Source organism: Coccinella septempunctata, chromosome 5, assembly GCF_907165205.1.
Source record: "Coccinella septempunctata chromosome 5, icCocSept1.1, whole genome shotgun sequence".
NCBI lineage: Eukaryota > Metazoa > Arthropoda > Insecta > Coleoptera > Coccinellidae > Coccinella > Coccinella septempunctata.
This window is the reverse complement of record NC_058193.1, coordinates 25,226,395-25,243,148: the sequence shown is the minus strand read 5'-3', so window position 1 is coordinate 25,243,148 and position 16,754 is coordinate 25,226,395. Positions and strand designations below refer to the sequence as shown.

Sequence of the window (16,754 nt, the reverse complement as noted above, 5' to 3'; positions counted from 1 at the left end):
TACCGGCAGCGTGGGGGGAAAAAAATTTCGGTTGCAGTTCTTTTTAATAATAATAACACTGTGCTTTATTTTCACATGTTTAGTTGACAAAATTCAGTAAGGTCAGCAGTACCTACATTTCTTGCTAAATTTTATAATAATAATTGGAAGAGTTTTAAATTGAGGGGCAACATATAATTTTCAAATAAAACATGTTACTCAGACAGAAAACATATATTCATCGAGGTGGTTTATGTTATATTTTCATATTTTGAGCTCGGATTTCTAAGGTTGAAATATTTCTATTTAATAATAATAATCCCCAAATAAAAATTATTCACATATAATGTGAATATAATAGCCAGAATAAAGCCATACAAAATGTTCCTTGAGTATTTATCTCATGACATAATTTCTGCTTTTTTCTAAAGTACCTACATTTTTTTTAGGGATAAAATTTCAATATTTATGTAGAGTGATTCGAATATACTTGTAATTGTACACATTTTTTTCAGGCAAACAGACGAATCTTTATCATACATCAAGAGACTAAGTACAATGCTTTGCACTTTTACTTCTATAGCCATATGGTGTATAGTTATAGACGGTTTTCCGCTTGAAAATCCGACTGACAGCATAATGAAATCCTGCACATATACTATTAATGTCGGGAATATGATAAATGGCATTGGAGGATGTATAACAACAGCGTTTTATCATATTCCGATTAAATACTTTTTTATGTGAGTATTTTCCCATGACTCTTTATCATTTCGAATACATTTTAGTTTTAATTGAAAACAACCAACATACATTATATACTCCCTTCCTTTTTATGAAAGCACTCGGTTCGCCATGAAATCATTTTCTCAAGCTTCTGTAACTTGAACTGAGTAAGGTTGGCACTCATGAGATGCAACTAATATCATAAAGACATTGCCACAACTAATATTAATTAGTATTTTTATATCAAAAATGCCAAAAGTTATTGAAAAGGAGAGAATTCAGAACTCTTATTGAACTGCTCCTATGAGGGGGGAGAGCAAAGTATATCTTGAGGTTGCAGTGCAACGCAACTCCCTTCAAAATTCAGGGTCTTATTTTCTATCGAAAAAGAAATGTGTGTTTAACACATATCTGAAGAAAAATTACTACTTTCGCTCGATGGCCTTATTTTCAAAGCAAAATCTCGAAAATTATAGAAATACCATGAGTGACCATATAGTGCTTCTGTTGTCACCATAGGGAATTTCAATTTCATGGCAAGCCTAATTATGGCTATTCGACAGCCTTAATCTTTTAAACCGAGCCGATTCGGAAAAAATGGTTAGGAAAAAAGTGTATCATTTGACCCCAAGAATCTATTGTTATAATATTTGTACGAGTCAAATACTCTCCCTGTATAAACTGCTGAATAATTGATAGGGATATGTAATCCCTTTCATCAATTTATAAGGAAGATTCGCATCAAAATTAATTTTGGTCAGAATAGGTTTCTTTGATATCCTTGTCTCATAAAAAAAATTTTTTTTTTTGGAAATATGAGAAATTCTAGGTTTGAATAAAGAAAGAAAATTAAATGAAAAAAAATTGAAAGTTTCCGTAAAACTAGTAATTTTGGTTGATCCCCGATGGGTCGTCTCAAGCATTCTACTTTTCGGGGAATACTTTCGATGAGACAATTTATAAAATTTTGGGACTAATCGGTCCAAATATCTAGTAAAGCGTAAGAAAGCTGCTGCAGATTGTTAATCGGTTGTATAAGGAAGGACAGTTTTATAGGCATTTCTGCCCAGATCGATGCAATTCATTTCTGTAGGTAAGGTTATCACAAAAACAACTTGAAATATCCCAGTTTATCACATGTATAACAACAGCAAAGAATAAAGAGAAAAATTAATACGTTTTCTCTATCAATCGTTGAGCAGTGTTGTTATAGGCATCTGAAATTATTTTCCTAGTTGAGTGACGTGTTAGAGTCTGGAGATCCTGAGTATAATAATTATTCTGTATTCTAGAACTTCGCAAGTAGAGAAACCCTATTATCCTCTTCTACAAAAATCCAGGAAACCTGTGATTTTCTCCGTCATTTGTTGGTAAGTATGCGAAATAAAAAAGTACTATTTTGGAGCCCTTCAATTACTAGAAGTCATCAAAAAAATTTCTACAATATTGAGAGTCGTATTTAAGTCAACTTACACTTTGCACATTTTTTAAAAAGTTCACAAAGGGACACATTCTGCCTTCAAAGCTTATAAGCGTTCTCATCTCGTAAAATTATATTTGAACAATGTGTTTACGGCCTTTTCCTGCTTGTATCGTAGTATCGTGTAATCAATTCACTCAGGCAGTTCGTCGTATTCAAAGAGTAGTAATTTTTAGCGACTAAATGGGTAAAAAGTGGAAATAAGGTATCACCTTCTACATTTTGCAGTTACTTCTGCCTTTTCGGTGAATTTGAATGATGCTTGTCGTTTTTACCTTCATATTCATCATTAATTCTAACTAGGTATAGCTCAAAAACCTTCACATGCATAACAAATAGATGAATACAACATAAAAAATCATAAATTTTTCGCCTGATATAGTCAGGAATGAAGCAGCAATTCGCCAATAGTAATATCTACAAATAACGTCATATAGATGATTGAGACGATAACAATTTGGAGATAATTATTTTCCATAGTGAATAACTAGTGCTGTCACCTTTTTCTGTTCCTTAAATATTTTCAGGTTGATCACGATTATTTTGATCATTTTCAACATAAGCTTCATAATAATACTTGGAGTATGGATTCCACACGTCAAATCACTGATACTGCTCACTGAAGTCCTCATTGGAATGATATTTTACATTTTCGTGGTGGATACAATTGGTAGCAGCTGCATAGGACTTATACATGGCGATATGGAGGTAACTTAAATTTGGTTAGCCTTAATGAAGACTTGAGCTTGTATCAAAAACACATGACACGCAGAATATTTAAATATAAAAGAAACAAAAAACTCAGCAACGAATTGAGTGGGACACCAAAAAAATTGGCCAAGTTTGACAAGGTATCTTCGACATTACTTTGATGATATTGGATGTACAGGGTGGGCAAATTTCGATGTTTTAGCACTACAGTTTTTAAACCAGAGGAGATAGACAAAATCTGATACCCCATTCTCGTTTTCTTTTTCTGAGAAACTAACAATAGTAGTAGTCATTTTTGGCCACTTACTTTTGTTTTCGAGTTATATGCAAAAATTGGAAAAATGGCGATATCGAAATAAATTTATATCTCCGCTAATACTGATTATAGAGCTCTGAAACTGAAACATTATACGGGCACTTTTTTACGTAGAACCCAGTGGCGTGCTCGCCTTTTTAGCAGGATTTTTAATAACGAAGCCATGACCCAAAGTTATGTTTTCTTAAATAGGAACATTAGATTTCTGTGCAATTTTTTGAAAATTGCACATTATATATATATATAACATCATATAGTTTGTATCAATATAAATAATAGAAAATGGTCAAAAACACTTTTTTCCAATATTTCTATGGTTTCAACTTTTGACAAGCACAGAAAAATAGAGTTTCCTATTACAAAAGCAGTCTCCTTCCGGCAATGTCATTCTTTCTATGCTTTTTACCAATTTTCACAAAAGTTGAATCAAGATATATTTCATAAATTTTCATAATAATGAAAGGACTTATAGAAGGAGACTGTGGTAATCATACGATGCTATATTTTTCTATGCTCCTCAAAAGTTGAAACCATAGAAATATTGAGAAAAAAGGTTTTTGACCATTTTCTATTATTTAAATTGATACAAACCATATGATGTTATATATTTTTGAATCAGTAAAAATTAAGCTTTCAAAAAATTTCACAGAAATTTAGTGTTCCCATTTAAAAAAACATAACTTTGGGTCATAGCTTCGTAATGAAAAATCCTGCTAAAAAGGCGAGCACGCCACTGGATTCTACGTAAAAAAGTGCCTGTATAATGTTCCAGTTTCAGAGCTCTATGATCAGTATTAGCGGAGATATAAATTTATTTCGATATCGCCATTTTTCCAATTTTTGCTTATAACTCGAAAACAAAAGGAAGTGGCAAAAAATGACTACTACTATTGTTAGTTTCTCAGAAAAAGAGAACGAGAATGGGGTATCAGATCTCCTCTGGTTTAAAAACTGTAGTGCTAAAACATCGAAATTTGCCCACCCTCTACACCCAGAGATGCAAAGTATTATCCTTCGCCTATATGCCACTGGCACAGAGTAATTTTTTTTCAATTACTTCTTGTTGTATGGGATGTGAATGAAAGGCAGTCAAAAATTTTCTCTTTTTGGCGAAGAATTTGACAATAGTAGAGGGCCTTACACTGTTTTTTATGCTTGGTGAATTGTTAGGTCGTCACTTTGGGACTTTGTACCCATATTTGTACTTTGTTTTTATTTCACCCTTTTTTTCTATTATTTTCCTTCTTTTTTTTCCATATTTTTGGTGGCTGTATTCCTGTATTTTGAGCCTATTGATTCGTTTTTTTGTCTAACTTGAAGCCTTAAGCAAAGCACATTTTTAACTCTTTAACTGTAGTCTTTTCGAATTATACGAATGGAGATTCTTTGAAATTAAGAAATGTTTCGATTCAAATCAGTCATACCTATTATTTCATTTTGATTCTTGGAGGAACTGATATTGATAGAAATATTATTCATATTTTGATCAATTTGTGCTCATCATTTCCACAGATAACTCACTATCTACAAAAATCTCTCCGAATCGTACTTGAAGATATAGAAAAACAACGAATGATATTATACAGAGTGTTCGGGAAATATCTGCTAAGGCCGTTCTTGGAACATTTATACACCCCTTTGCATGGAACAGCTCTCAGGGTAAAATATTACAATGCGATGAAGAAATAGTTTGTTGACTCACACATACATTTTTTACTCAGATTTTATGGCATACAGAAAAAATACGATATGAAGTGAAGGAATTAGTGCACGATCTGATCATGTTTCTCATATACATAAGCCTAATGTATATGGTTATTTTGGCGAGTAGAGATTACCGAAGTGTTTATAGCAACCAGCAAGTTAAAAATCTTGTTGCTGGCTTTGCAACAAGGACATTTCCATTTGATAAAGTTGTTTCCCCGGCAACGTAAGTTGAACCTTTTCTCATCGGCCATATATACGAGTAACTACATGTTGTTCGGATTCAACGTTCATATTTATAAAAGAAATTAATTCAGATGCATAACAACCGCCAATAATTAAATCAACAAATGTTACGATCTAAATCGAACTATGAAATTACCATCGTACAAAGTATTACCAGAAATTCAATTTCGTAGAGCAACACAACTCCTTCGTCAACATAACTGGAATGAATTGCCGGCTCCTTTTATTCGATGTCAGTAGCGTATATGATGTATAATTACACCGTAGCGACATCTGGCAAATTCCTCTTTTTTAATAATACGACCTCTAGAGTGAATTGTTATATTAACTTCAAATCCTCCTAAACAGCGACCTTGAGCTGTTCTTTTCTTTGTCGATTTGTATAATTTTCAAAACATTTTCAGTTTCGATAAATACGTACAAAAAACATTAATAGAAGCTACCCAATCTAAAATATGGTATGGGACCTATGCTGTCAGAGATCCGGGTATGACTGTTGATTACGCCAATAAAATGCTAGGTGTGGTCCGCATACGACAGCACCGATCTCAACGTCATAGTTGCTATGTGCCGGAACCAATGAGTTTTCTCAATCTGACTTGTGTAGCTGATTATTTTCGAAGTCAAACACAGGAGGATTTCGGCGAAGAATGGAATGAGGCAGAAGATCCCCCTACAGAAGGAAGAATGAAGAATATTTGGCGATTTTCACCAAGTAACGAAACCGGTTCATCAGCCTACATTGGTGAGTTAAAATATGTTAATGACAGCAATATCCTTATGAGGCTCCTCATCCCCATTCAAAATCAAAGGGTTATTCTCACCCCCGTTAAGGTGTTGAAGTTACGAGATTGAAAAAAGCGGAAACATTGTTTCCCCTTGAATGAGAAATTGACAGGTACTAGCGATTCTTCATATTTTCATTTTAAATCCGGAGATCGACCACCCTGTATATTATTCCCAATTACGTTAATTTATAACGATTTTAGAAACGGTTTCTGTTTTATCATGAATTTCTTTTGTCCATATGTGTCGGAAATGCATGTTTTGTGTCTATAACCATTTCGTTCTCAATAAATTAAAAATCAAATTTTCATTGTTCCAAGAGAAGTTTCGTTTAAGGCGCTGTATCAACTATTTCAGGAAAACTCGGAATATATCCTGGTGGAGGGTATGTGGCTTTTTTAGGTCGCGGTATGAAAAATTCTCTGGTTAACTACGCATACTTACGGGAATGTGGTTGGATAGATATGATGACCAGAAGTATTTTCGTTGAATTTCTGCTTTACAATGCAAATTTCAATATATTCAACGCTGTTCGATATACAATCGAGAAGAGTAGTTTGGGCTACTTGAAGAAGGAAGTTGATGTAAGTACCTACACTACCTAATCATCTGAATTATTTGCTCGATTATCCCTGAATTGAAAAATGCTATTTTGACTAAATTTTTTCATCTGTTGTGCAAATATTTAGGGTTCTCACTTAACACTCATCAAGAAGAATCGTAGCGGAAGACAATTTTACTGATGACTTCACCTCTGACACAGCACACTTGATTTTTTGAGCAAACAATCAATCCCCAGAGTATGAATTTAAGTGGGAGTATTCTGAGAATGTCAAGGACTGTGAGTTGGATAGGAAGGGTACACCGTCCATATTCAATCTCATTTTGTTGAAACATAAATTTCAATGTTATTATGAGTCTGTTGCAAAATTATGCATGCGCTGGTCACTACATCTACTAATTTTAAATATACTGCTCCACAAGAGTTAGGGATATCGTATTCAATCGTTTTTAAAAGTATGAATAAATCGCTGTAAAATCATTTGAAACTCAATAAAAACTTGAATCGATCCAATAAAAATCAGTATGAGACATTTCGTCAATCTGGTCGCCTTTTTTCTGAAGTATGGTTCTTTGAATGTTCTTATTTTGAAATGAAGTCAGTTTATCAGCGGCGTCGATTTGAAACGAGTTTTCTGAAAATGCCAAGACGTAAATTAACAAACACTGAGGCTATCGGAATGCTACAGGGTGGCCTAACTCAGGTTGTTGTAGCGGAAAGGCTCCAAATCAGCCAAAGTGTGATATCTCGACTTTAGAATAGGTACAGGGAGACAGGTTCCGTGTAGGAAAGACCGTTTCGGCGAGAAGAAACCCTACATCTAAGTGTAGAATGCTACGGAATACTCTTCAAAATGCAGATGGGGTCCAAGTTTCCGTCGAAACCATCAGACGACGTTTGAGAGAGGTGAATCTAGGTTCTAGATGTCCATTAAGAGGAGTTCCATTAACATGTGACCATAAGCGTCAGAGACTGGAATGGGCAAGGCAACGTATCAATTGGAACGATCAATGGCGTAGTGTTCTTCTCACTGATGAATCCAGATATGGACGATTTTCAGATTCTCGAAGAATAAGGGTATGGACAATCCCACGATTACCCCGTAATCGTCGCTATGTCCAAGAAGTCCATCCATTCCGAGGGGGTAGTGTTATGGTATGGGCCGGGATATGTTTCAACAGATCTACACATTTGTCCTGGGATTATTACCGCCTTACACTGTAGGGAGCTTGTCATTGACAATGTTGTGCCAAATTTCCACGCTGCTATTGGTGAAACTTTCCAATTTCTAGCTAGATGATAACGCTAGACCGCATCGTGCAGCCATATTTGAGAATGCGCGCGAGGAGCTTGGTATTCCACATTTACCAATACCTCCGCACTCACCAGATTTGAATTGCATAGAAGATGCATGCGATATGCTCCAAAAAGGATTAGATAATCATCAACCCACCCCAGAATCCTTAAATGATCTGAGTGAGCTTCTGCCCCGTTTATGGAACCAAATTCCTCAAGAAATGTTCAACAACCTCGTGTGTAGTATGCAAAGACGATGTCAAGCTTTTATTGATGCCCGTGAAGGCCATACATTGTATTGATAGTCTTAAAATGCTTGATTTCTCTGGGAATAAAATTTCGTTATTTTACTCGATTTTTCTTAACCACCCTGTATACGCTGAAGACCTACCTAAAATTAATTTGCATGTTGAAATCATATTAATATGAATTTTCATCACAAAAATCTTATTTCAACTTTTTTTTTTGCAATTTTAGTCAATATCCCTAAATCAAGTGGAGCAGTGTATTTGAAAGTTCCTATATCATCTTTCGAAGGAAAACCCATCTTCATTATTGCAGATTCGGATTCAGCGGGAAATTTTACTTCCGAATTAGTTAACACCAAAATTATTTTTCATCCATTTTTGGGCCCTATATACAGCGTTTTTCCTTCAAAATCCAGGGGCGTCTGAATCCTCAGGCGAAATTACTAAAAACCCAAGTATCAGAATTGCGATTTTCCACCCGTGTGCGAAATAAACTCAGCGTTTCCAGACTTTTGAACCAACCTGTATACTTACAGTGTATGTATATTCATAAATCGATCCACAAATTTTCAGGAAATAATCTCATTCGGTTTCTTAGATACGTCCAATAGACACTTTGCGTGAGACAACCCTGTAAACTTTCGAATTAAAGTGTTTTTTTAGTGAAAAAGTTTAATATAGGTATATATTTCGCTTGTCTGATATGGAAAACTCCACCACGGTTGCAGGACTCTGCGTATACTTGTTCTTTCTTGTTTCAATAATGAACATAGTCTTATTTCTGATTTTTCAAATATTTTTATGTTTATATTCTACATATTTGTATTTCTTTATTAAATTTCACATTTTGGTTCAATTTTCATTTCGTAATGTATGTGGGACAGCCGTATATATTGTCCATCAAGCATAGCATAGATCAACAGTTTGACATCCAATGAATATTAGGTATATCTTGAATCGAGATAGTTAACAGTAATATCATAAAACTAGGGATAAGTAGGGAACATTTTGAAATAAATAGGGGAAATTCAACAGGAATAACGTGCATTACAATAACATTTTTTTTTTCAGATTGAAACATCAAAAATGTTACTATTGGACAACGAATCTTTAGTAGCGATCCCAGTGCTTCTGGGACTCTTCATATTCTTAGTATTAATTTTCTCTGTAAGAACGGTCATTCGAATCAAAAGAACCCGCACCTGGTACTTCAGAGATTTATGGCATTTTGTGGATATTATCCTCATTTTGCTGAGTTTGGGATGTGTTTGGATGTTCCATCGTAGATCATTGGAGGTCGGTAAACTCTTAACATCTTTAGAAGGCAAAGATCCCAAGGAATTCGTCAACTACTTCGCCCTGTTAGAATTGGATAGTACTTTCACAGTATTATGCGCAATTTTGATAGCTGTTGCTACTATCAAGCTATGGGGCCTATTCAGGTTCATTATAATATTCAGGGTTGTGGAAAGAACCTTCAGAATCTCTTTCATACCACTTTGTGCCCTATTTTTCTACAATACTATCGTGATATTGGCCTTTGCCTTTTTCGGTTTTCTCCTGTTCGTCGATCACTCGTACAGATTTGAAGGGTATTTTAACACAGTAGAGTTCCTGATCATTTTGAATTTGAGACCTTTCGAAGGTGATGAGATAGACATGCTAATTGAGCCTAAACTTGGCTTTGGCTACGTCTTCTATGTATCCTACGCGTTGGCTGTTAAACTCTTCAGTTGTATCTATACAGCTCTGATAATCATTTACTACGCTAAAGCTCAAGAATATTATTCTAATCGATCGGAAATCTATTCTGTGTGGGACCATTTCAAAGAACAATTTCTCTTCTTCTACAACCTGTGGAAGTTAAGACTGAAATCTTTTAGGCTCGGTGGAGGCACTGACGTTAATAAATCCTCCATCCCAGTGACTCCAAAGGCAGACGAATTCCGATATGCAGAATCGGTTACTCTCAGCGTGGAAAAAATAAAGGCCATGTCCCTAGTGAGTTTGTGCGTTATAAGAAATTTTGATCCCAAGCGAAAACCACTTACTCAAAAAGATATCCGAATTATGACATACGCATTGTTTTATCTCAAGAAGATAAAACATAAATCTGCGGACGCAGAGGAAGCGGAGAGATTTTTCAAGGCTCCTTTGGGAAGGAACAAAGTAAAATTGATTCATGAGATTATTTTGAAGAAAATTGAAGCGGCGACTGACATATTGTTGGGAAAATCTTTACTAGAAACTATGAAAGGCATGAATATCAAAAGGGATGAGATTTTGATGGAAGAGAATTTTGCCCAGATAAAGAGAATGAAACAGAATCTATCAGTAATGTTTGAAACTGTTCAGAAAATTAGCGTCAACATACGACCGCGCAGGAATGAATAGTAATTTTATGTAATTTTATTAATTCTTTTATCATGTAGAGAAATAAACTAATAATATAATAATCTTAAGTCAGCTGTTTCATTGATTGTAACGATTAAATAGTTCTCGAAGAAATTTATAAGATTGCCTTGCATTCAGTTTTGTTGAGAGTCCCCAAAACCTCCCAATAAAATCTGAGTCCGAATTACTCCGAATGGAGAAGCTTATTTGAATGGCCAATGATACCAGAAGTATCAAAGAGGTTCCTCTTTGGAAGTATATCCGTCTATTCAAAATAAGGAAAAACATTTCTTTATAATCTTCTATGCTATAACCCTAAATAAAAACATAACCTTTTCATTAACCTTACTTTATCAGGTGAAAGTAAATAGTTACCAGTTGATAATTTGCGGCTAATTTTCTACTTATTTCACAATAAGTTAACTGATATGCTATTTGATATCCTTTTTTGACCACAAAAACGAAGTCGAGATGGATATCGATGACCTTTTCGACTGTTTCAATCAAGTTACAAAAATTGAAGTTGCGAAGGATTCACAAGGTTCTAAAAGGCCAAGAAATGATACTCCGGATGAAACTGAATCACCAAAAAAAGCCAAATTAGATTCTGAAGATTTGGAACAATTCAAACAAATTCTGTAAGTATGGGAAGAGTTGTTGCATTGTTGCTTCAATATGTTGACATCTCTGTAATCTAACATTTCGGAATATCCTATTGGGTGATTTGGAGAACGCGAGTGACATCATCAGGGGTAATTTCGGTCATCTAGACCTGAGTTCACAAATAAAAAATATCCGTTTTCCACATTATTTTATTTTTGATTATTTATTTTCAGCTCTGAAGAATTGAAGAATAGAGTGGTCGTTTATAGTTTAGACACAATTGACTCCTGCTCCCATGAAGTAGCTTATCCTTCCAAACAAGCAGCAGTCCCTCTTGTGGCTTCTCAAGGGGAACCAGCAAAGAAATACAAGTTTGTTTTGGATCCTTTTCAGAAAGAATCTATTTTATGTATTGAAAACAATCAATCAGTTCTTGTTTCTGCCCATACATCTGCTGGAAAAACTGTCATTGCAGAGTAAGTAAATTTTATAATTATGATTCAAAAAATAGTTCAATGATACAATAATATATTCATGATATTGAAACCTCTAGGTATGCAATAGCTTTATGTCTGAAAAATAAACAGAGAGTAATTTATACAAGTCCCATTAAAGCACTGTCAAATCAGAAGTATCGAGAATTTAATGACGAATTTAAGGATGTTGGATTGATGACTGGAGACGTTACAATTAATCCAACAGCATCATGCTTGATCATGACAACAGAGGTTAGTGGGAAAACTATTGATAGTATAGCCACAATTGACAACATTGATTTTTTCAGATTTTGCGAAATATGTTGTACAAAGGATCTGATGTTATCAGGGAGGTTGCCTGGATTATTTTTGATGAAATCCATTATATGAGAGATAAAAGTAGAGGGGTAGTTTGGGAAGAGACTTTGATTATGCTACCACATAATGCACGTTTTGTGTTTCTTTCTGCTACCATTCCTAACGCTAAACAGTTTATACAGTGGATTTCACATATACATCAACAGACCTGTCATGTTGTTTACACAGATTATAGGCCAACACCTTTACAACATTACTTGTTTCCAGCTGGTGGTAGTGGAATTCATATGGTAGTTGATGAAAATGTAAGTATGGATTTATTTACCTGATGAATAATTCAACTATAAAAATTCAAATGAGTTACTGCCAGTTTCACTAAGATTGTAGTTGATTAACGCATTCAAACTTGAAAGATTTAACTTGATAGAGTTTTACTTTTCTTGCAAGATAGTGAGTTAATGGGGTTTTGAATTAATTTATTTCAGAGGAAAATACTAATGTAATTTGGTGATTTTGCCTAACATATTTTGCATTTGGCAGTAGTGGTTTACTTGCTCACAATTTTTTACGAAATGTAGAAGTTTTGAAAGAAAACACACCCTTCTAAAGTTGGAAACTGACTTGTTTTAATTCATGATACATATACAAATTTAATTTGAAAACATGGCTGCATAGTGAAGTGACTCCTACCTTTATTTTGAAATGTAAATGAACTCATATTACCCTTACACAGCTGAATCAACGATATTTTGATTTAGGGTATCCGTATTTCATCTTCCCCCCCCTTCTCATATCAGATGGAACATTATCTGATTAGAGCTTTAACTATCTAGTCGGGTTGTATATAATGATGTTTGAAAGCTTATCTCAGTTTTTCCACAATAGGGAACTTTCCAAGAAGATAACTTCAATGGGGCAATGACAGAGTTGCAGAATGCCGGTGAAGCAGCAAAAGGTGATCAAAAAGGCAGAAAAGGGGGAGTTAGAAATAAAGATGCCACTCAAACCGATATCTATAAGATGGTGAAGATGACAGTAGAAAGAAATTTTGCACCTGTCATTGTTTTTAGTTTTTCAAAGAAAGACTGTGAACTTTATGCAAAACAGATGACCAAAATGGATTTCAATACCAGTGAGTAGATAGTAGAATGAATTATTTTCACTGAGAGTTATTCAACCACAACAGTTGTTCTATCAGAATAGCATCTTCAGGTCGGTGATGGTTTAGTGGTTGAATAACTCGTCTCAGTAAAAATGTATGTGTATGTATTTGTTTCTTGAAATATAAACTATCAAAATTCAAACGATACTCAATGGGAATACAAGATCAAAATTAAGTACACAAAATTGAAGTTATCCTTCTAAACAATTATTTATTCACTTTTAGCTTCTGAGAAATTAGCTGTTGATGAGATTTTCAACAATGCCATTCAAGTTCTTTCTGAGGAAGACCAAGATTTACCATATATTAAGCATATGATTCCTCTGCTGAGAAGGGGAATAGGCATTCATCATGGAGGATTACTTCCAGTTATTAAAGAAACGGTTGAGATATTATTTGGTGAAGGTCTTATCAAAGTTTTATTCGCAACTGAGACCTTTGCTATGGGATTAAACATGCCTGCCAGAACTGTTATTTTCACTGATATGAGAAAATTTGATGGGCAAAAACATAGATGGGTAAGTAATTCAACATCGGTCATTCATACAACATAATCCATCAAGGTATAACAAGGAAAGGATTCAATGATTTTATGAGGTGGACTTACAGCATTGAATTTTCTCAGTGAACTTGGCAAATATGATATCTATATCATATAGATTTATCTATATCATTATATTTTCGAAGTTGGATATGGGATATATTTCTTCCACTGCAATGAATTTTTTAAAGGTGACATCTGGAGAGTACATACAGATGGCTGGTAGGGCAGGTAGAAGAGGTTTGGACGATAAAGGTATTGTCATATCAATGATAAACGAGAAAGTACCTTCTGCGGCATGTCGTAGTATAATCAAAGGTTTACCTGATCCGCTGAATTCCGCATTCCATTTGACTTACAATATGGTTCTCAATCTGCTACGAGTTGAAGTAATCGATCCGGATTATATGCTGGAAAAATCTTTTTTCCAATTCCAAAACCAGACTGAAATTCCTCGTTTATTTGACGGTAAGTAAAATACACTTTTCCAAAGTTGTGTAGGATTTTAAAGAATCTTGATTCATAAATTGGCATTGAATTTGGCATAACACCCTTAGCTATCTTTTTCTACAGATTATGAAGCAAAACTGGAGAAATATAATGAATTTGAGATAGAAAATGAACCAGAAGTCGAGTCATATCATGTTCTGAAGCAACAGCTGGAGACATTGTACATCCAGACCAGAAAATTCATGTTGGAACCTAAAGTATTGGGACGTTTCTTGAAAAACGGTAGAGTTATGAAGGTAATTTCATTTTCTTTTCCCCAACTTCCTTCATTATGGTATGATCAATTTTTTTTTAGGTATCAACTCCTGAGGGTGAATATGACTGGGGTATAGTAGTTGGCTGTAAGTGGCTAAAAAATGGCAAAAAAAAGGACAAAAAGGTTGAAATTGATATGCTCCTTAATGTTATTCAAGACGATGAAAGTGATAGTAACAAACCAGCTCTTCTTGAGGATAAGGTACTTCAATTTTTCGAAATTTTCTACAAATACATCTTTTAATGTTCAAAGGATTGTCCTAAAAATGTTATGAGGTAATCGACATATAAACTTTATGATTTTTTCAGGATGGTCAAATGGAAATTATTCCTGTAGATTCCAGTTATGTAACCCATATTTCTTCTGGTAGATGCAATTTTTCAGGAGACTGGAAAAGTAAGGAAATCAAAAAGATGATAAAACCTTGGCTGAGGAAACTCAAGGAGGATCATCCAGATGGTATTCCATTGCTGGATCCTGTTAAAGATATGAAAATAAATGATCCCAGCCTCACTGATATCATGGATCAAATTGCAAAAATACAAGACAAGTGAGTTAAGATTTTGCTTTTATAAAAAATTTGAGTTGCACAGATTAGAAATTTCAAATCCTGAAAACCAAAAATCCTGAAAACCAAAAATCCTGAAAAGTGTTTATCAAATTGAATAATGAATTTTGAACTTCTGCTTACATATGAAATAAAATAATTTTTTCTAGGATTAAAAAGCACCCATTCGCCAAGCATCCTTCGATGAAAGAAATATATAAAAAATATAAAGAGAAAATCAACTGTCAATCAGAATTGGAGGAAGTTAGGATAAAATTGCTGGATGCCAAGAAGATTATACAAATGGACGAGCTTAAATGCCGCAAAAGAGTATTGAGGAGGCTTGATTATTGTACAAAAGAGGATGTCATCGAGCTGAAAGGCAGAGTGGCTTGCGAATTGAGCAGGTACATGATTTTTGTTTTGATATGTTTGTGATGCATTGAGAAAATTCCTGGAAGTCACAATTAATTCTCATATTTTTCCACAGTGCGGATGAGCTTCTTCTGACAGAACTACTATTCAACGGTGTGTTCAACAACCTTACCCCAGCTGAGGCAACTGCACTCCTGAGCTGTTTTGTTTGCACCGAGAAATCGGACAAGCCCCCAAAAATCAGGGAAAGTTTAAATGGCCCCTTCAGGCAGATGCAGGTATGTAACATATTTCAATCTTTTATCACAAACCTAAAGCTGTTATTGTTCATATTATTCGTTTTTTCCCTGTTAGCGTCAGATCCTGCTGAGGGTTATATTTATGCTCTAATTGACGTTTTTCAGGACATAGCCCGAAGAATAGCCAAAGTCAATGCAGAATGTCGGTTGACAGTTGATGAAGAAACTTATGTACAGTCTTTCCGCCCGTTTCTGATGGATATAGTGTACAGGTGGTGTAATGGAGCTTCCTTCAGAGATCTTTTAGATCCAGATATTTACGAAGGTTCGGTTATTCGCTGCATGAGGCGTTTGGAGGAACTTTTGAGGCAGATGGTGCAAGCCTCCAAAGTAATTGGGAATCACGAGTTGGAAGATAAGTTTGAAGATGGAATTAAAATGATCAAGAGGGATATCATATTTGCAGCCAGTTTATATTTGTAATTGCATCTCAATGATTTCTGATGAAATTCTAATGTACATATCAAGGAATAATGTAAATTCTGAAGTGATTTCTGTGGAAATCATTTGTATGTAAATAAATTTGACATAGTTTACTGATTCTTCGATTTCCCTGAAGTCCTCGAGTATTTTCCATTCCTTGTTTTGCTTTGGATAACAATTTCCAGTATTTATTGAAATATGCATCCTAGTTTTTACTTCACAAATGAAAAGAAGGCCCTTGATGAAATAATATTTACTATTTTTCTGGGACAGGTTCGGAAACTTAGTTCAAGATGCCCATTAGTGGAAAAATAAACCAAAAATTCACGTAGATAAAAAATCTAAGTTAACACTAGAACGGCAAATAAAATTTTTCCAAAACTAGATAATTAATTTGAGCTAAACTCATGCAGAGTCAAAGTAGGCATTATTTCAATAATATTTATTTCCAGTTTCACGAGTAAAGATTGGATACTTTCGGAAATATTTTCGTCTTAATATTGAATTTTCAACCCTCAAAATAACTTGGCCACGAGCAAATTAACTAATTTTATTATTGGAATGTGTACATTCTATAAAAAGTAAAAAAAAAGCTCAGGCATATTATTTTTTTCTCGCGATCTGTAACAATTCATTTTTGCAGAAATAATTGAACCATTACCAAAGACAGTTATCCCTGCCAAAAGATATTTAATCAACATTTAATTTTAAGTACTCCCTAAAGCACAAATTTATATAATTTCACCAGATTCCCCAGAATTTCTATTTTTGAAATGATTCGTTTATTATTTTCACT

General features: G+C 34.4%; 2 protein-coding genes across 5 annotated transcripts in view; both read left to right on the top strand.

Annotated features, from left to right (window-relative positions):
* Window positions 1-10,520, top strand: part of LOC123313081 — a 52,695-nt gene extending 42,175 nt beyond the window's left edge. For 2 of the 4 annotated variants that reach the window (XM_044897779.1, XM_044897778.1), the window contains 8 exons: window positions 495-722; window positions 1,998-2,075; window positions 2,713-2,893; window positions 4,725-4,871; window positions 4,934-5,142; window positions 5,567-5,907; window positions 6,306-6,532; window positions 9,126-10,520. In XM_044897779.1, coding sequence (XP_044753714.1) covers window positions 495-722; window positions 1,998-2,075; window positions 2,713-2,893; window positions 4,725-4,871; window positions 4,934-5,142; window positions 5,567-5,907; window positions 6,306-6,532; window positions 9,126-10,448 — 2,734 coding nt within the window. In that variant the 3' untranslated portion in view covers window positions 10,449-10,520. Of the gene's footprint in view, window positions 1-494; window positions 723-1,997; window positions 2,076-2,712; window positions 2,894-4,724; window positions 4,872-4,933; window positions 5,143-5,566; window positions 5,908-6,305; window positions 6,533-6,637; window positions 6,766-9,125 lie in introns of those variants that run through there. The other 2 variants (XM_044897780.1, XM_044897781.1) reach the window with 2 other exon arrangements.
* A 236-nt stretch (window positions 10,521-10,756) lies between these two features.
* Window positions 10,757-16,071, top strand: LOC123313909 (exosome RNA helicase MTR4-like). The gene is made up of 13 exons (XM_044899013.1): window positions 10,757-11,086; window positions 11,285-11,527; window positions 11,605-11,779; window positions 11,836-12,150; window positions 12,731-12,977; window positions 13,233-13,525; window positions 13,740-14,016; window positions 14,122-14,294; window positions 14,354-14,515; window positions 14,623-14,864; window positions 15,032-15,268; window positions 15,352-15,514; window positions 15,641-16,071. Exons 1-13 carry the CDS (start codon window positions 10,920-10,922, stop codon window positions 15,956-15,958), a joined length of 3,012 nt encoding a protein of 1,003 aa, XP_044754948.1. The 5' UTR covers window positions 10,757-10,919; the 3' UTR covers window positions 15,959-16,071.
* The last annotated feature ends 683 nt before the right edge of the window (window positions 16,072-16,754 follow it).

Bases quoted from the DNA above. Each gene is read 5' to 3' on its own strand.
- LOC123313909 (XM_044899013.1), top strand. From the start codon at position 10,920: ATGGATATCGATGACCTTTTCGACTGTTTCAATCAAGTTACAAAAATT. The intron at 14,865-15,031 runs GTGAGTTAAGAT...AATTTTTTCTAG, and splicing joins ATTGCAAAAATACAAGACAA to GATTAAAAAGCACCCATTCG. The intron at 15,515-15,640 runs GTATGTAACATA...GACGTTTTTCAG, and splicing joins GCCCCTTCAGGCAGATGCAG to GACATAGCCCGAAGAATAGC.